The following is a 15,995-nucleotide window of genomic DNA, read 5'->3' as shown; positions in this document are numbered from 1 at the left end:
TGGAGTGTGTTTTCTTATTTCAGCAGTTCTGGTAAGTCAATCAGTCTAAAAGTACATCATTTTAAAAGAATTATGCTATGCATATTTACTCATCCAAATTCTCATGCATTATACACATACACTCATGAAACCTGAATGTTATCCAAACAATCTTATTTTTATCTTAACATCTTGCAGAAAACACAACATGACTTCAAGAGATGGTACTTAGCACTGTCTTTATTTTCAGAGCCTTGGAGAATATATGCTCCTTAGTTCATGTGGGATAAGTGACTGTCTCAAGGTGCCTATGAATCATCCTTTCCTTCTGAGAGCTCAACCAAAAATCAGATTTAACACCTAAGGCTTTAACTTACTAAATAATGCTGGGAGCACTAACCATCCCCTTAAAATAAAAAATAATCATTTGATCTCCAAAACAGACATGCTCAAAATTTGATAGATTTTAATATAAAAACACAGAGTTTTAGGGCTAAAAGAACAATTTATAAACCATTTCAATTCCTTCAGTCCAAACAGGAATTTTAAAAATTAGCAATATATTTGATTAACATGACAGTTTTGTTATTACATAGGTAGTATTATTGTATATTAAAAAAATTCTAATCTCAATGTAAAATACTGTCTCATTAAACATAAGTTTATAAAAAGGCACCCAAGTGGCTCAATTGGTTAAGCATCCAACTTGTGCTCAGGTCATGATCTCACAGTTTGTGAGTTCAAGCCCCACGTTGGGCTTTGTGCTGACAGCTTGGGGCCTGGAGCCTGCTTTGGATTCTGTGTCTCCCTCTCTTTCTGCCCCTCCCCCACTCGTGCACTGTCTCTTTGTCTCCCTCTGTCTCAAAAATAAATAAACGTTAATTTTTTTTTAAAAAAGCATAAGTTTATAAGAAATTATAATAGGAGAATTTTTTAAGTTTATTTATTTGTTTTGAGAGGGGTGGAGTGGCAGAGAACGAGGGAGAGAGAATCTGAAGCAGGCTCCATACTGTCAGCACAGCACAACGTGGGGTTCGAACTCCAAAAACCTGAGCTGAGACCAAGAGGCAGATGCTTAGCCAACTGAGCCACCAAGCACCCCTATAATAGGAGAATTTTAAAAAGCATTTCCTGGGGGTGCCTCAGTGGCTCAGTCAATTAAGCATCTAACCCTTGCTTTCAGCTCAGGTCATGATCTCACGGTTTGTGGGTTCAAGCCGTACATCAGGCTCTGTGCTGAGCATGGAGCCTGATTTGGATTCTCTCTCTCCCTCTGTCTCTGCCCCTCCCCCTGCTCTCTTTCTCTCTCAAAACAAATAAATATTAAAAGTATATAGGGCACCTGGGTGGCTCAGTCGGTTGAGCACCTGACTTCAGCTCAGGTCATGATCTCATGGTTTGTGAGTTCAAGTCCCATGTTGGGCTCTGTGCTGACAGCTCAGAACCTGGAGCCTCCTTTGGATTCTGTGTCTCCCTCTCTCTCTCTCTATCCCCCCCCTCATGCGTCGTGTCTCTCTGTGTCTCTCAAACATGAATAAACACTAAAAAATTAAAAAACAAAAAGTATATATATATATATATATTTAAATACATAGTTGTGTTAAATATATATATTTAAAAGAACATTTTCTTCCCTCAATTCAGGTAATCATTATGAATTAAAAGTTTTTATGTGATTATGACATAAATGTGTTTTTAATAAGCAAATATTGATATTGTTAATATTTGATATTATACTAATATATAACATAATAATATAACACATAATATAATATATTCTATAAATACAGTATCAATATATTGATATTACTAATATATTGATATTATTATTTAAATATTTAAATATTATTTAAAGATAACAGCTTGATGTTGAATGTTTTTATAACTAAAGTAATTTATCAATTTGAACTTTAAAATTTTCCTGAATCATACATTATATCCCTCCAAACTTCTAAATTCCTAGGGGTTAAATAAAATTATTATTATAATAACATGATAATATCAATTATTAAACTATAATTAATATTATATCAGCATATTATTTTAGGAGATCCATAGCTATCTATAAATTTGTAATACAGTAGAGTAATATTTTTATGATTCTTTGTGATACTTGATATCCTTCATATTATTATCATATATAGAGAGTCTTCACTTAAGGTTCTAATATGTATTAATTTCAGTGACCATAGTTAGTTAAAACACCAGTCCCCCAAAACACAGTTTGAATTTTGATGACTGGTACATTAACTGTGAACAATGTGTAAGGTATAAACTTTGCTGCTTCAATATACAAAATCATTACATAATAACATCATGACCAGTGAACAATTACATTACTTCTTCCAAAGTCTTTCAGTGATTGGTCACTGCATATCTGTTATTCAGTTCATTCACAGACAGCAAAGTGTAGTTGTGTTGTCTCACCATCTTCCAGTGATAAACCCACATGAAGTTTCACAAAAATAGTCCAAAGAGGGCATTGGGGAAGAAAGAAAGAAAGAAAGAAAGAAAGAAAGAAAGAAAGAAAGAAAGAGGAGAAAGGAAAGAGAAGAAAGGAAAAGAAAAGAAGGGAGGGAGGGAGAGAGATGGAAAGAAAGAAAAGAAAGGAAGAAAGGGAGGGAGGGAAAGTGAAAAAACAAAAAGAAAAGGAAGGAGGGAATGAACAAGCAGCAGAGAAACAAAGAGAGACACATTGGAAGTGAAATCTGAATTAAACATAAATGGAGTTACAGGAGAAACGGTTGAATTTGCGAATATTGACCCCGATGCCATTTCAAGGAATTTAGATATGCAGCCAAGGCAATTTGGTGATAGAGAGGTATCGATATAAATCAAAAGAACAGTTGTTACAAAAAGGATTAAAAGGTTCTAGACAAAATGACATGGGTACACTAAAGGCACTCTCAGAGATATTTTCAGACACTGAAAGTACAAAGGATAGAATGTTGAAAGCTGATCCAAACTTATGAGTATGACAATTTAACAAGGCATAGAAAAGATTCTTGTTCCGATAATAAATTATGTGATGAGAGGGTGGCAAGATCAAACTATTCTTGATAAGTGTTTGGTGGGGAGGAGGCACAGTTCAAATTTCTGTTTCAAAAGCTTGGATATCTTTAATATTCTATAAAACATAAATTTAATTTCCCTAGTTTATTCTGGGGAGGGTTAAATTTTTATCTCAAAGATAAGTTTTTTACAAGGAAAACTTTAAATATATTTCTCATTTTTGGATTACAGTGTACTAAGTAGTTTTACTATTTTTTCAATTCTTTACATATTTATAGCCAACAATAAGGGAGTTTTGAATGTTCTGATAAAAAAAATTTTTAAAGATCACAAAACAAAGAGCACCTGGCTGGCTCAGTTGGTAGAGCATGCGACTCTTGATCTTGGAGTCATGAGTTCAAGCCCCACATTGAGCATAGACCTTACCTCAAAACAAAAAAGAGAGAGAGAAATAAAAAAGATCATAGTACAATTGAATTTTCTCCATTAATTGTGAGTTTGTTTTGCATGGTTTCAGTTTACACAATCATTTATGACCCATCAATATCATGCAAAACGAGGACTGCCTGTATAGTACACTCATTGCTTCGCGGCCTTTTGGCTAAGATCAAATGTATAGTACAGTCATGAAATTAGAATTAAAAATATAGTTATGTTATCTTATTATTAGAGCCTTCTAAGTCATAGCTTTGATTTTATGACATAGTGCTTGCCCATATCTGGAACACAATCCACAAGGTACATATTATGGCTATAGAAACCAAAATATTCCAAAAGAATAGTATTACAGGTTAAAAAAAAAACCCAACTAGGCTGTAGTATCAGAGAATTCGACTCTAATCTTGGCACCAGCATTTACCTAACTCTATGACTCTGGGCAAGTTTCTTAACTTACAAAAGGATGATTGAGTAAGACAGTGAATTTAATGCTCCAGGTATTCTAATGTTAGCCATTGTTAACACTTGGGTAACTGGTCATTCCCATGACCAAAATATTTCTACACGGCAAACGCCTTTGTTTCACAGATTTGTATCTGTATTTGCAAAAGCAACTATTTCATTTCAAAGTCAAGACATATTTCAATACAAATCCTCCTGGTTGGGTTTCATTAGATATAACAAACTATATCACCATAGCCAAAGATGAATGGACTTATCCAGACTATTGGGCAATAATTTTAAATGAAAAAATGCAGGTAATTATGTAATGTACTTGATGAAAAGCCAAGTCAGTTGAATTTTTGATAAGGGAGACAGAAAATCTTCTAAATATTCTATTACTGATATTGTAGACAGTATCAATGAAAATGTATTATTTTAGGAATTTTTTTCTCTTGAAAACTAAGTGTATTTACTCTGAAAAACCTAAACATCATTTGATTAGTATATATGATTACAACAGACAAAGCTGTTTCCAAAAAGCCTTTGAATAAAATAAAAATTGGACCAGAACAAAAGGCACTAAATATGTCTCAACCTTGTTTTTAGAGGAAACAGTGTTATAATAAATGAGGTAATACCATTAGGAGAATTTCAATCTGTACTCTGCCAATTCTGATTTACAAATAACATTTTCTAAGGCTACAAGGTAAATCTGTCAGGTTCTTCATGATAGTCTCTCCAGAAAATATCAAATAGGACATTATCTCTTTCATGTCTGTATTTTCCACATACAGTATTAATTATCACACTCAGTATATTTCTGGTGGAATCACTTGAACAGAGAATGATATCAAAATTTACACGCGCGCGTGCGCGCACACACACACACACACACACACACACACACATTTTTTTCCAGACAGTTATGGTTGGTTTGTTCCCCCTCCAATGAATAACTAAATTGTGGATAATTTTATACAACTTCAGCATGATATTTTCGCTTAGCTATTGAGGTTTAGAGTACCTTAAATTATATTTGGATTTCAGAAGCAGTGCACAAACTAAGATGTGTAAAGCACTTCAAAGATTAAAATTACTATTCATTTTAAGGGTACTATTTTAATCTCTATTGGTGAAGAACTTATCTAAGGGAGACTTGCTCTATTAATTAGCATCTTCCATAGTGACTAAAATCTTCATCTTCTACAATCTTCATCTTCTATCTGGAACTGAGTATTTTATTTTTTATGGTAGGGCGGGTTGTTTTGCCAGAAAACTTGAATGCAGAATTTGTGAACTCTTTAATCCAGTTTTAGTATACAATATATGTTAACTATTATTATTATTGTCATTATGTCCCATAAAAATTTTTTTAAGTAATCTCTACCACCAATGTGGGACTCAAACCCATGACCCTGAGATCAAGAGTTGCATCCTTTACTGACTGATGGAGCCACGTGTCCCTCCCATAGAAATTTTTTAATTTCACTGTATCTTTATCTTTTAAATGAACACATTTATATGTATTGAGTACTGATAGCTCTTTTGTGGAAGAACAAAAGAAAAGATAGTCAGAATTTGCACATTCAAAGGACTTTTATAGGAAAAGAAATCAAAGCTGCTTTATATGCCATTAATTTTCTTTCTTTCTTTCTTTCTTTCTTTCTTTCTTTCTTTCCTTCTTTTCTTCCTTCTTGAGAGACAGAGAGAGAGAGAGAGAGAGAGAACGTGTGAGCAGGGGAAGGGCAGAGAGAGAGGGGGACACAGAATCCAAAGCAGGCTCCAAGCTCCAAGCTGTCAGCACAGAGTCTAACACAAAGCTTGAACCCACAAACTGTGATATCAGGACCTGAGCCGAAGTTGGATGCTTAACAGACTGAGCCACCCAGGTACCCTTATATGCTATTCATTTTCATAAAGTCTTTATCCTGGTCAACTGACTCTCAATTTGAATGGATAGTGTGATTCTTGTAATGGTATACCTAGGACAGACATACACAAATAGAAATCAGAAATAAATAATTTATTCTTCTCTGCTTGAAGTAAAACTATTCTGGCAATGCATATCTGTTCCCTGACAAACAAGAACTATGAAAAAGATCAATCTAGTGAAATATCAACTGGTGGAACAGAGTTGCCAAAGGACCGCAATTCCACTCCTAAGCATATACTGAAGAGAATAAAACATATGTGCACACAAAAACTTGTACATAAATGTTCATGCCATTATTCATAACAGTCAAAAAGTGGAAACAATTCAAATGTTCATCACTGGTAAATGGATAAATAGAATGCGGTATATCCAAATAATGGAATATTACTTGCCAAGAAAAGAGAATGAAATACTAATATATGTTGTAACATACATGAACCTCAAACATGTTATGCTAAATGGAAAAAGCCAGTCATAAGGCGCCTGGGTGGCTCAGTCTGTTGAGGGTTCAACTTCAGTTCAGGTCATGATCTCATGGTTTGTGAGTTTGAGCCCAGCATTGGGCTCTGCTGTCAGCATGGAGCCCACTTCAGATCCTCTGTCCCCCCCCTTCCTGCACCTCCCCTGCTCATGCTCTCTCTCTAAAATAAATAAACATTGAAAAAGAAAAAAGAAAAACTCAGTCATGAAAGGCCACCTGCTGTATGATTCCAAGCACATCAAATGTCTAGAATAGACAAATCTATAAAGACAGAAAGTAGATTAGTGGTTGCTCAGGGCTGGAGTGGTTAATGAATACATGGTTTATTTTTGGTGTGATGAAAATACTCTAAAATTGACCGTGGTGATGGTTGCACAACTCTGTAAATACACTAAAAAACAATGAATTATACCCTTTAGCTGGGTGGATGTATTTTACGTGAATTATATCTCCAGAAAATTCTTAAAAAATGACATAGACTCCCTTGCTGTTGTGATAATAGATGCCCTTTTATGTTTTGATATATGGCAGGAAAAGTAAGGCTTCTGAGAAATTCATTTGCTTATAAAGCTTATATTAAAGGTAATCTTTAATTATAAAGTCTGTAATCATTTAATGAGTTGTCAACTTTGTCCTAGGAAACTGTATATGTCACTTTAAGTTTTAAAAAACACAGAGCATCTTCTTATAATTAATTTCTCCCCATAAATATTCTGTAAGTCTTTTTAAGCACATATAATATTTGACTTGATTTGATTTTGGTGACAAAAACATCTGTGCTTCAGTTTCCCTACCTGTAAAATGAAGATAATAATACTATCTACCCCATACAGTTGTTGCAAACACCAACCAATTAATCAAATATATATAAACTGCTCTGAACTCTTATGGGACATATAGCAAATTGACCACTTACCATCATTATAGGAAAAACTAAAATTGTTTTTAATAGAGTGGATCTAAATATAATATGAATCTTTATTCTTTCACAACCATGAGGATACAACAAAATATCAGTTTCAGTTTCATAGAAACATTGTTGTTTTGTCACATTAAATGTAAAATATAGCTAGTGTGATACTGAAAGAAAAAAATCCAAAAATTTTCCCCTTAGTTTGACCAAGGAGAAAACTCTCTGCAATGTGACGTTAGACAGAGGCTATTTATTGAAGGCAGAAATATTAGCATAAGCATAGAGACTCCTTTAAATAGATTAAGAAATTTAGTTTCCTCAGACAGGATCTACTTATTTTCATTCTAATAAAACTAATTAAGTTACCTGACCAGCACTGGAAAATATCAATTACAGTTGGCCCTTGAACAACGCAGTACTGTTTGATTGGAAGCCTTACCAATAACATAAAGTCAATTAATACATATTTTATATGTTACTTGTGTTATACACTAGTTTTTTTTTATAATAAAGTAAGCTAGAGAAAAAAAGTTATTAAGAAAATCATAAGGAAGGGACACCTTTACAGTACTGTACTGTATTTACAAAAAAAAATCTGTGTGTAAGTGGAACCATGCAATTCAAACCATGTTGTTCAAGGGTAAGCTGTTTAATCTGTTTTAAATAACCGAGTCTTGAGGGCAATACAACTGTCAGAGACACTATTTCAATTGCAGTTGTCCTAGATTTTCATATTAATTATTGCCATTTCCCAGAAGATGGCAGTATGACCTCTTTAGAAATGGACCTATTTTTTTTTTTCCCTAATTCTAACTAACAAAGGCCTAGAGACTTCTGATGGGGCTAATTTATTACCTTCCCTTTATAGATGCATCTCAGAGAAGTAAAGCAACTCACCCATCATTCCTGATACCCAAGGCAAAAACAGATTTTTTTTCTTTTCAGAACCAAGGCAAATAAATACCCATAGATGGGAAAACATAATTAACATGCATAGATGGAAACTTGTAAGATAAGAATAGGCCAATAGGCTTTGACCTGGGCATGCTGTTTACAAAAGGTTTCTTTAATTCTCAGGAAGAATAATTTAAAAGCTGCATATTCCCTGGTACAGGGTGTTAGATCCCTGCTTGTGCCTCTCTATGTCTCCACAAACTGACAACATTAACTAAGCACAGGTGTTCAATTTGAAGGTGCAAAACTTTCTCTCAGATGCGGTACTTTGGACCCTGGCCAAAAGAAATCCTAAGAGACAAGTGAACTATGAAAATACAAGCTGGGATATCCAAAGTATTCTGATGTTAGAAGCTGAGGTACACAAGACTGAGAACTGCCTGAACAGTATGGCAGCTGTAATGCCCCACGACAGCCATAATTTCAAAATCTCAAGTGGCTTTAAATAAAAGTTGTATCATAACTCAATGGGTAGTGATATTCAGACAGCCCTAGACTCCTCAAGCAGCAAAATTGCACCTGCCTGATGAGAGGCCTTCTCTGGTCCTCATTTTCTCCTCTTAGAGTGAACAGTCACATGTTTCACTACAAAAATGTTAATAGTGGGACGCCTGGGTGGCTCAGTCAGTTAAGAGTCCCACTTCGGCTCAGGTCATGATCTCACATTCCCTGAGTTGGAGCCCCACGTCAGGCTCTGTGCTGACAGCTCGGACCCTGGAGCCTGCTTCCGATTCTGTGTCTCCCTCTCTCTGACCCTCCCCTGTTCATGCTGTCTCTCACTGTCTCAAAAATAAATAAACATAAAAAAAATTGTTAATAGTATTTGATCATTCACTGCTGCACCTGATCTCATTAGGGATGTCGCAAAATATATAGTATATGCTGTATATTACCTTTCTACATTCTGAACATTTCATTCAACACATTTGGCTCCAAGCATTTCAGATAGTCACACGTAAAGTACATCTGATTGCTTGTTCCTTGGGATGTCCAGACAGTGGTGCTGACATACAGGATATGCTGCAAGGTGCATTAAGAGTACTGCTGTGTATCAGAACTGTCATATTATTTTCAAGCCTCATTAACATCAAAGACAACTGCAATTACTTTTTGGTAATGTATCCTGTAATGTTTTTATAATTTGCTTATTTATACAAATTAAACCCAAGGGGGATGCACAGCTAAGGAAAACCTATCAGATTATAAATTATGCATGAAAAGATACATTCCGCTATACTTGTACTCAACAGTTTGAACGAAATATATTCTTAGAAAAAGTTAATGCGCTTTTTTTAAAATTGTTTTTAACATTTTATTTATTTTTGAGACAGGGAGAGACAGAGCATGAACAGGGGTGGGTCAGAGAGAGGGAGACACAGAATCTGAAACAGGCTCCAGACTCTGAGCTGTCAGCAAAGAGCCCGACGCGGGGCTCGAACTCACAGACCGCGAGATCATGACCTGAGCCGAAGTCGGCCGCTTAACTGACTGAGCCACCCAGGCGCCCCAGTTAATGCGCTTTTTAAAAAATGTTGCTTACCAAAAGATGGTGATTTTGTCTAAACCATAATTAGATGTTAGTGTTGTTGCTGTGAGACTGGAAGCTGTAAGTCCCCCATTCCTGTGTTGAGCCTGGTCTCCACAACTAAATGCAGTGCTAACTTTGGAACATAAGGCCGTGCCTGTGCCTCTTCATATCTTGACAAACTGTCAACATTAATTAAACCCCGGTACACTGTTGTCTGCTGTACTGAGGGAAGGTTTACCCGGCCAAGTCTTTCTCTCCCTAACTTTCTGCTAAATGAACATCCCTTTTCAGACCTCACGCTGACACTTTACTGTTACCTTCCTGTATTCTTACCAGTGAGCACATTAGTCCCTTCTGAGATGACTCTCCCAGAGCCAACTGTCCAACAGTAAGTTAATAATACTAATAAAAGCTAAAGAGAGTGCTCCAGGCAGTATGGAGTTGAAGTAGTCATAACAGTTCACAATTATTGAGCGTTTACGAGGCACTCTACACACATTAACTCATAAACCATGCCACTCTAATGGAGAAGGTAGTCTGTATCCCCATTTTATGGGAGAGTAAAGTGCTGTCTTTCTATAGGAGGATTCTCAACTGGCAGTTGACCCTTGGAACATTTGAAACGGGTGGGGCATTTCATCATCACGTTGCCTGAGGAGATGTAACCGGCACTTAATGGGTTGGGACCAGAGACACTAAACCTCTGGTAGCTCACCAGTCACAGACAAGGAGGAATCATCCCACCCCAATGCAAATGACATTCCAACCCGGAATCGCTCCCTTGCTGAGAACTTGTCTCCACCATTCTTTTTGTTACACGACTCATTTCTTTCAGAATTTTCTATTATTTCAGATGACCTACAGGATTAAATGGAAGAGCAGCCCTGAGTTTGCAGCCCAAGGGCCGACCTAGTTGAAAACTGTTGTGCTGTTTTATGCAGAAAAGCGCCTCTTCCTAATCTACACTGCCACCCTAATAAGAAGAAACAAAAGTCTTGGCATGCTAACTTTTTATCCTAAAGCCACCAACGTGATAGTTTAAGAAAAATTTTATATTAATTCTATTTAATTTGGGGGCATGAATTCTTATATTATCTGTCACATACAAATTTAAAATATGTTTGCTATCAATCTAGTTGTATTAGTGTGAACTGAGCAAAAAGACATAAAAAAATATTACCTACACAGAACTGAACTTTGCAGTCAGATAAAAGTCTATATACATTCATTTTCTTCCAATGGCCATGCCCTCTTGATTTCAGTTAAACATTGTGAAAACGAATTCTTTGCTAGTAGCCAAGAGCACAGGGCAGGTAAAGTGCACAATGTGTTAACTCGTGATGTAATATTAACAATAAACCTATAAAATTAACTTCACTCCGTCTCCAGATCTTTATTTATTTTCACTAATTTCACTTTTTAGCCATCATTTCTGTAGAGGCAGAACATTATAAGCCCTGTTTACCATAGAAATAAATGACTGCACAGTCCTGATGGCCTCTAACCAGTTGTATGTAGAGAAACTTGGGGGGTGAGGGGGTGGGTAACAGACCAAAGAGTTAATCACCTGACAAGCCTGTTGAACCAGATTCCTGGTTCAGAAGATTTGCGTGGAGCCCAAGAATGTGTACTATAAAGAAGCCCTCAGATGATGGTGTTGGTGGCAGTGCTATGCTTCAGACGAGATTCCCATTAGCACTAGATTAAGGTATGGCAGGGAGGCAGTATCTAAACTAGAAAAGCCATCTCACAGTGAGATAAACTTAAAACGCAGGACTCTTCACAAGATATTTGAATTTGAAGATGCTAAAAATTTAAGGCCTAGCTCATGTTGCAATAAGAACTCCTTGGTTTCAGATTTATACCTGCTCTGTATTTTGAATCATATGATATCCTGGCTAATTTATAGACCGAAAGTCCTTCATGTCTTTTAAAAGCTTCGGGGCGCCTGGGTGGCTCAGTCGGTTCAGCGACCGACTTCGTCTCAGGTCATGATCTCACGGTTTGTGAGTTCGAGCCCCGCATCAGGCTCTGTGCTGACAGCTCAGAGTCTGGAGCCTGCTTCTGATTCTGTGTCTCGCTCTCTCTCTGCCCCTCCCCCACTCATGCTCTGTCTCTCTCTGTCTCAGAAATAAATAAACATTAAAAAAAATTAAAAAAAAAAGCTTAAAGTATTCCTGCGAAGTGTATTGTTATTCTTTAACACTACAGTTGTTTGTGGTGGAAAAGTCAGATCACTCATGTATAAAGCTTTTGAATTCTTCTGTTAGAAACGCATCAAGAGGCTTCTCTCCCTTCACACCTGATCATAATCCACTTTGTGGCTCTAAGATATATTTCCTAAAGCCAGGCAAATGAGAGATTTCTTTTCAACACCTCTTCGGTTGTGTCTTTCTAAAATACTATACTTTCAAGGTTGCCAGGTGAAGAAGCAGTATGTCAAAAAATGAGCTAGAAGTAAAATGTGAGAAGAAGATATCACAAAACAGGCTCCGTGCAGCCTGCAAGAAGTTCACAGTAACAGAAGAGATTTTACCTGCATAAGTTGCTGCTTTAACTTCTGTATTTCTGAAATGTTCAGCTCACTGAATAAGTCAGAAACGGGGTGTAGAGACTCTCCTTTCCTTAAAGTGGGAGTCCGATAGTCTCCATTGAGTTTCACAAGGGGCCCGTGGATATGCCCATTCATTTTGTCGTCATTGTTCGGTTCACCCGCATCCTCCGCAAACTTGAGTCCATCGACAGAGATGCTAAGATGGTTGTCATTGAGGGTGATATACTGGGAGAGCTCCTTCCGCAGGATGTTCTTTTGTTCCCTCTCGTTTTTTAAGGTCTCAAGGGCTTCTTCCAGCTGGTGCTCTGCGATCTCTTTCAACCGGATGGCATCTTCCAGCTGGCTGTTGAGCAGCACGGTTTCTTCCTCAAATCGCTTAATCTCATGCTTTAGGCCTTCGTATTCAACCTGAATTAGATATGACAAAGAAGATTCATAAAACTAAAATTTGGGTCTTACAACACTGCCATTAACCATTCTAGTAGACCTAATTATTTAAAAAATTAAAATGTTAGTTTCAGGCATACAATATAGCAAGTAGACTAATATAACACTGTACGTTAACTAAAAACAAAATAAAAGAAAGAAACTACGCAGTATAAATTGTTTCTCTACAAAATAAGTCTCAAATCTCAGGACACAGTATATATACTCTTAAGGTAACACAGGACAGGTTCTTTGTATGTAAATTATATAATTTATAACATATTATTATTATATAACTTATATATGTAACATGATATATAATCTATATATATGTTAAGTTATATATATAAATTCAATTCTTAGCAGAGATGAAAAAGGTGTCTGTTTTTATGATTTCTTTTTATAGGAGCCAATGGCCAAAAGGGGGCATTGTTTGCCTAAAAAAAAAAAAAAAACCAGGAATTTAAAAAAAAACAACAACAACATAGTTTATCAGAATATTTACAACCAAGAAAATATTTTATCATCACTATTATTTTGTTTTATTCAATTATTAATGATAAGGAAAGTTTTATATTCAGATAAATTAGCTAAAATATCACAATAAGAATTTAATCTCAAGAAAATATGTGTGAGGGTAAAACAAAACAAAGAACAATTTTATGTGCTTACAGATAGAATCTGAATAGCGGTACTGATTATCTAATAACAAATATATATATATATATATATATATATATAGTTATCAATGTAATATTCTTTTGAATTAGAATCAAATAGCCTGCTTAAACACTCTCTCGGTCATGAATGCCCACAAGTGAAAGAGATCCCTACTCTAAATCGACATGCCACTTTGTTTGTTTTCTTTTGTTTTGAATTTAAATTTTAGTTAATGATGAAGTTTTGGGGGTTAAGGTGGGATCCAGAGCCTACGACCAAGAAAGAATTCTTGAGACGTCTTTGGTGCAAAAATGGTGACTTTATTAAAGCACGGGGACAGGACCCAGGAGCAGGAAGAGCTGCCCCAGACCCTGTGAAGAGACTGGTCATATATTTGGGAGTTGGGGGAGATAAAGTCCAGAGGAAGGTTCCAAAGAGATTTTTATATGCTAAAGAAGACTCACAGGATACCGGAGGCCTAGCTATTGTCAAGCTAAGATAGTTTTTCCCTCTAGTAAATCATTAGCATTAAGACAGCAGGGAGTTCCTAGAGAAACATTTTACTCTGCCTGCCTCAAGCATTTGTCAGTGGGCTGCAGGTTATAAGGAAATTTAGTTCTACCTGTCATTTCCTTCCCACATCAGTTAACATACAGTGCAATATTGATTTCAGAGGTAGAATTCAGTGATCCTTCACTTACAACAGCCAGTGTTCATCACAAGTGCCCTCCTTAGTACCCATCACCCATCTAGCACATCTCTTACCCACCTCCCCACCATCAACCCTCAGTTTGTTCTCTATCTCTAGTCTCTTGTGGTTTCCCTTTCACATGTCACTTTTTAATTTAATAACTCTTTTACCTCCACAGAGGTAATTTCCTCAGAAGGAGGAAATACTTGTTATGCACCTAGGCGTCCTCACAGTGATTCAATATTCTTCCATCATGTTCCAACAGAATTCTGCTCTTCAACAAGTGTTTGCTGAATAAATTATTGTGGAAGAAAAAACTAGGAAGGTAATATAATAAAGTCATTATATTAGATACTAATATAAACTATGTGTTTAGCTTTACATTTATCTTAGTGTTTATATTAAACTTCCATTTTAAGAAATACTAAAAAAAATTAAAGGATGGGGATCTTTAATTCTACCCTCCAACCCCTGTTCTTCACATAATCTCAATGCAATGGCTTATCTCATAAAGGTTAGGATAACAATTTTTGTTATAGGTTTAGGTCAGATATAGGTTTGGCTGATGTAACAGAGACCTAAGTAAGAATGATTTAGTCTAGATAGAAGTTTGTTTCTCTGTCTCACGTAACACTATGGATGTAGTCAGTAAAGGGCCAATAGGACTCTCTGCTCCATCATAAGGTCATCTAGGAACCAGTCTTCTTCTGTCTTATTGCACTGTCTTCTACTCTGGCCCATATGATCTAAGGCAGTATGCCACCTTGATCATGTTTCAAGCAGTGGCTCAAAGTAAGGGGAACACCCCTTCCCTTTTTTTATATATATATTTTTTAATGTTTATTTATTTTTGAGACAGAGAGAGACAGAGCATGAACAGGGGAGGGTCAGAGAGAGGGAGACACAGAATCTGAAACAGGCTCCAGGCTCTGAGCTGTCAGCACAGAGCCCGACGCGGGGCTCGAACTCACCGACTGTGAGATCATGACCTGAGCCGAAGTCAGACGCTCAACCGACTGAGCCACCCAGGCGCCCTCTCACCCCTTCCCTTTAAGCACATGTCCCAAAAGGTGCTCATCACTTCTCATATACCATTGGGCAATACTAGTCATATGAAACTTATTTACAAGGGAGGTGAATGAATAAGAATATATCTTTCCTCTGGGTAGCCTTATGCTCAGTTAAAACTGGGTAATAACATTGGGAGAAAGGAATAATGGATAATGCTGGACAAACAGCACTCACCGTTATACAAGACCATTGGAACTTCACATGTCCATGACAGAATCATTCAAAAGACTCAAATCATGGAAATTGCTTGGGATAACAGAATCTGTGTCCTTATATCATGGTTTCTTCTAGGCCTGCTTATATACTATAAAGTTATCTTCCTCTTGACCTTCTCTTTTCCCTTTCCTGGACAACTCAGGATACCTATCATTTGCTAACCTTTCCTAGTATTTCAACCAATCCTCTGACTGCTCCCAAATTACATGATAGCTTTACGTATGCAGACATTGCTCTAGTTTACATTGTAGGCCTTTTATTCTGTAATCCTTGTTAAACTGATAGCTTACGCCAGGAACTATCAAACATTACTGTGTCTTCTGGACAAAAGCTAGCCCACCACCTATTTTTACAAATAAAGTTTTATTAGAATACATTCAACCTATTTTGTCTATGGCCATTTTCATGCTACAACACCAGAGTGGAGTAGTTGGAAGAGATGCTGTTAGACATATATTAGGCCTGCAAAACCTAACATATTTACTGCCTGGCCCTTTATTGAAAAAGTTTACTGATTTCTGAGCTATACTTGAAGACACTGTAGATTTTTTTAGTTTATAATTCTTATTTAATTGATGGTATACTTCGTATAAGACTTGATCTCTTTGTCTCTGGGCAGCTTCACTCGCTTCTCACTCAAATACTCCTAATATTTACCCAGCTGTTTCATGTTTCTCTGCCTCAGCAAAGGACGT

The 15,995-nt window shown here is 36.4% G+C and overlaps 1 protein-coding gene across 3 annotated transcripts in view; it reads right to left on the bottom strand.

Moving 5' to 3' along the window:
* BICD1 (BICD cargo adaptor 1) overlaps positions 1-15,995 on the bottom strand; it is a 246,732-nt gene that overhangs the window by 45,564 nt on the left and 185,173 nt on the right. For all 3 annotated transcript variants that reach the window (XM_043562944.1, XM_043562942.1, XM_043562943.1), the window contains exon 4: positions 12,219-12,644. In XM_043562944.1, the coding sequence (XP_043418879.1) occupies positions 12,219-12,644 (426 nt within the window). The remainder of the gene's footprint in view (positions 1-12,218; positions 12,645-15,995) is intronic.

The sequence above is a fragment of the Prionailurus bengalensis genome, chromosome B4 (genome assembly GCF_016509475.1).
Source record: "Prionailurus bengalensis isolate Pbe53 chromosome B4, Fcat_Pben_1.1_paternal_pri, whole genome shotgun sequence".
Classification (NCBI taxonomy): domain Eukaryota; kingdom Metazoa; phylum Chordata; class Mammalia; order Carnivora; family Felidae; genus Prionailurus; species Prionailurus bengalensis.
The sequence above is the reverse complement of the archived record's forward strand: the minus strand, read 5'-3'. Positions and strand labels throughout refer to the sequence as shown.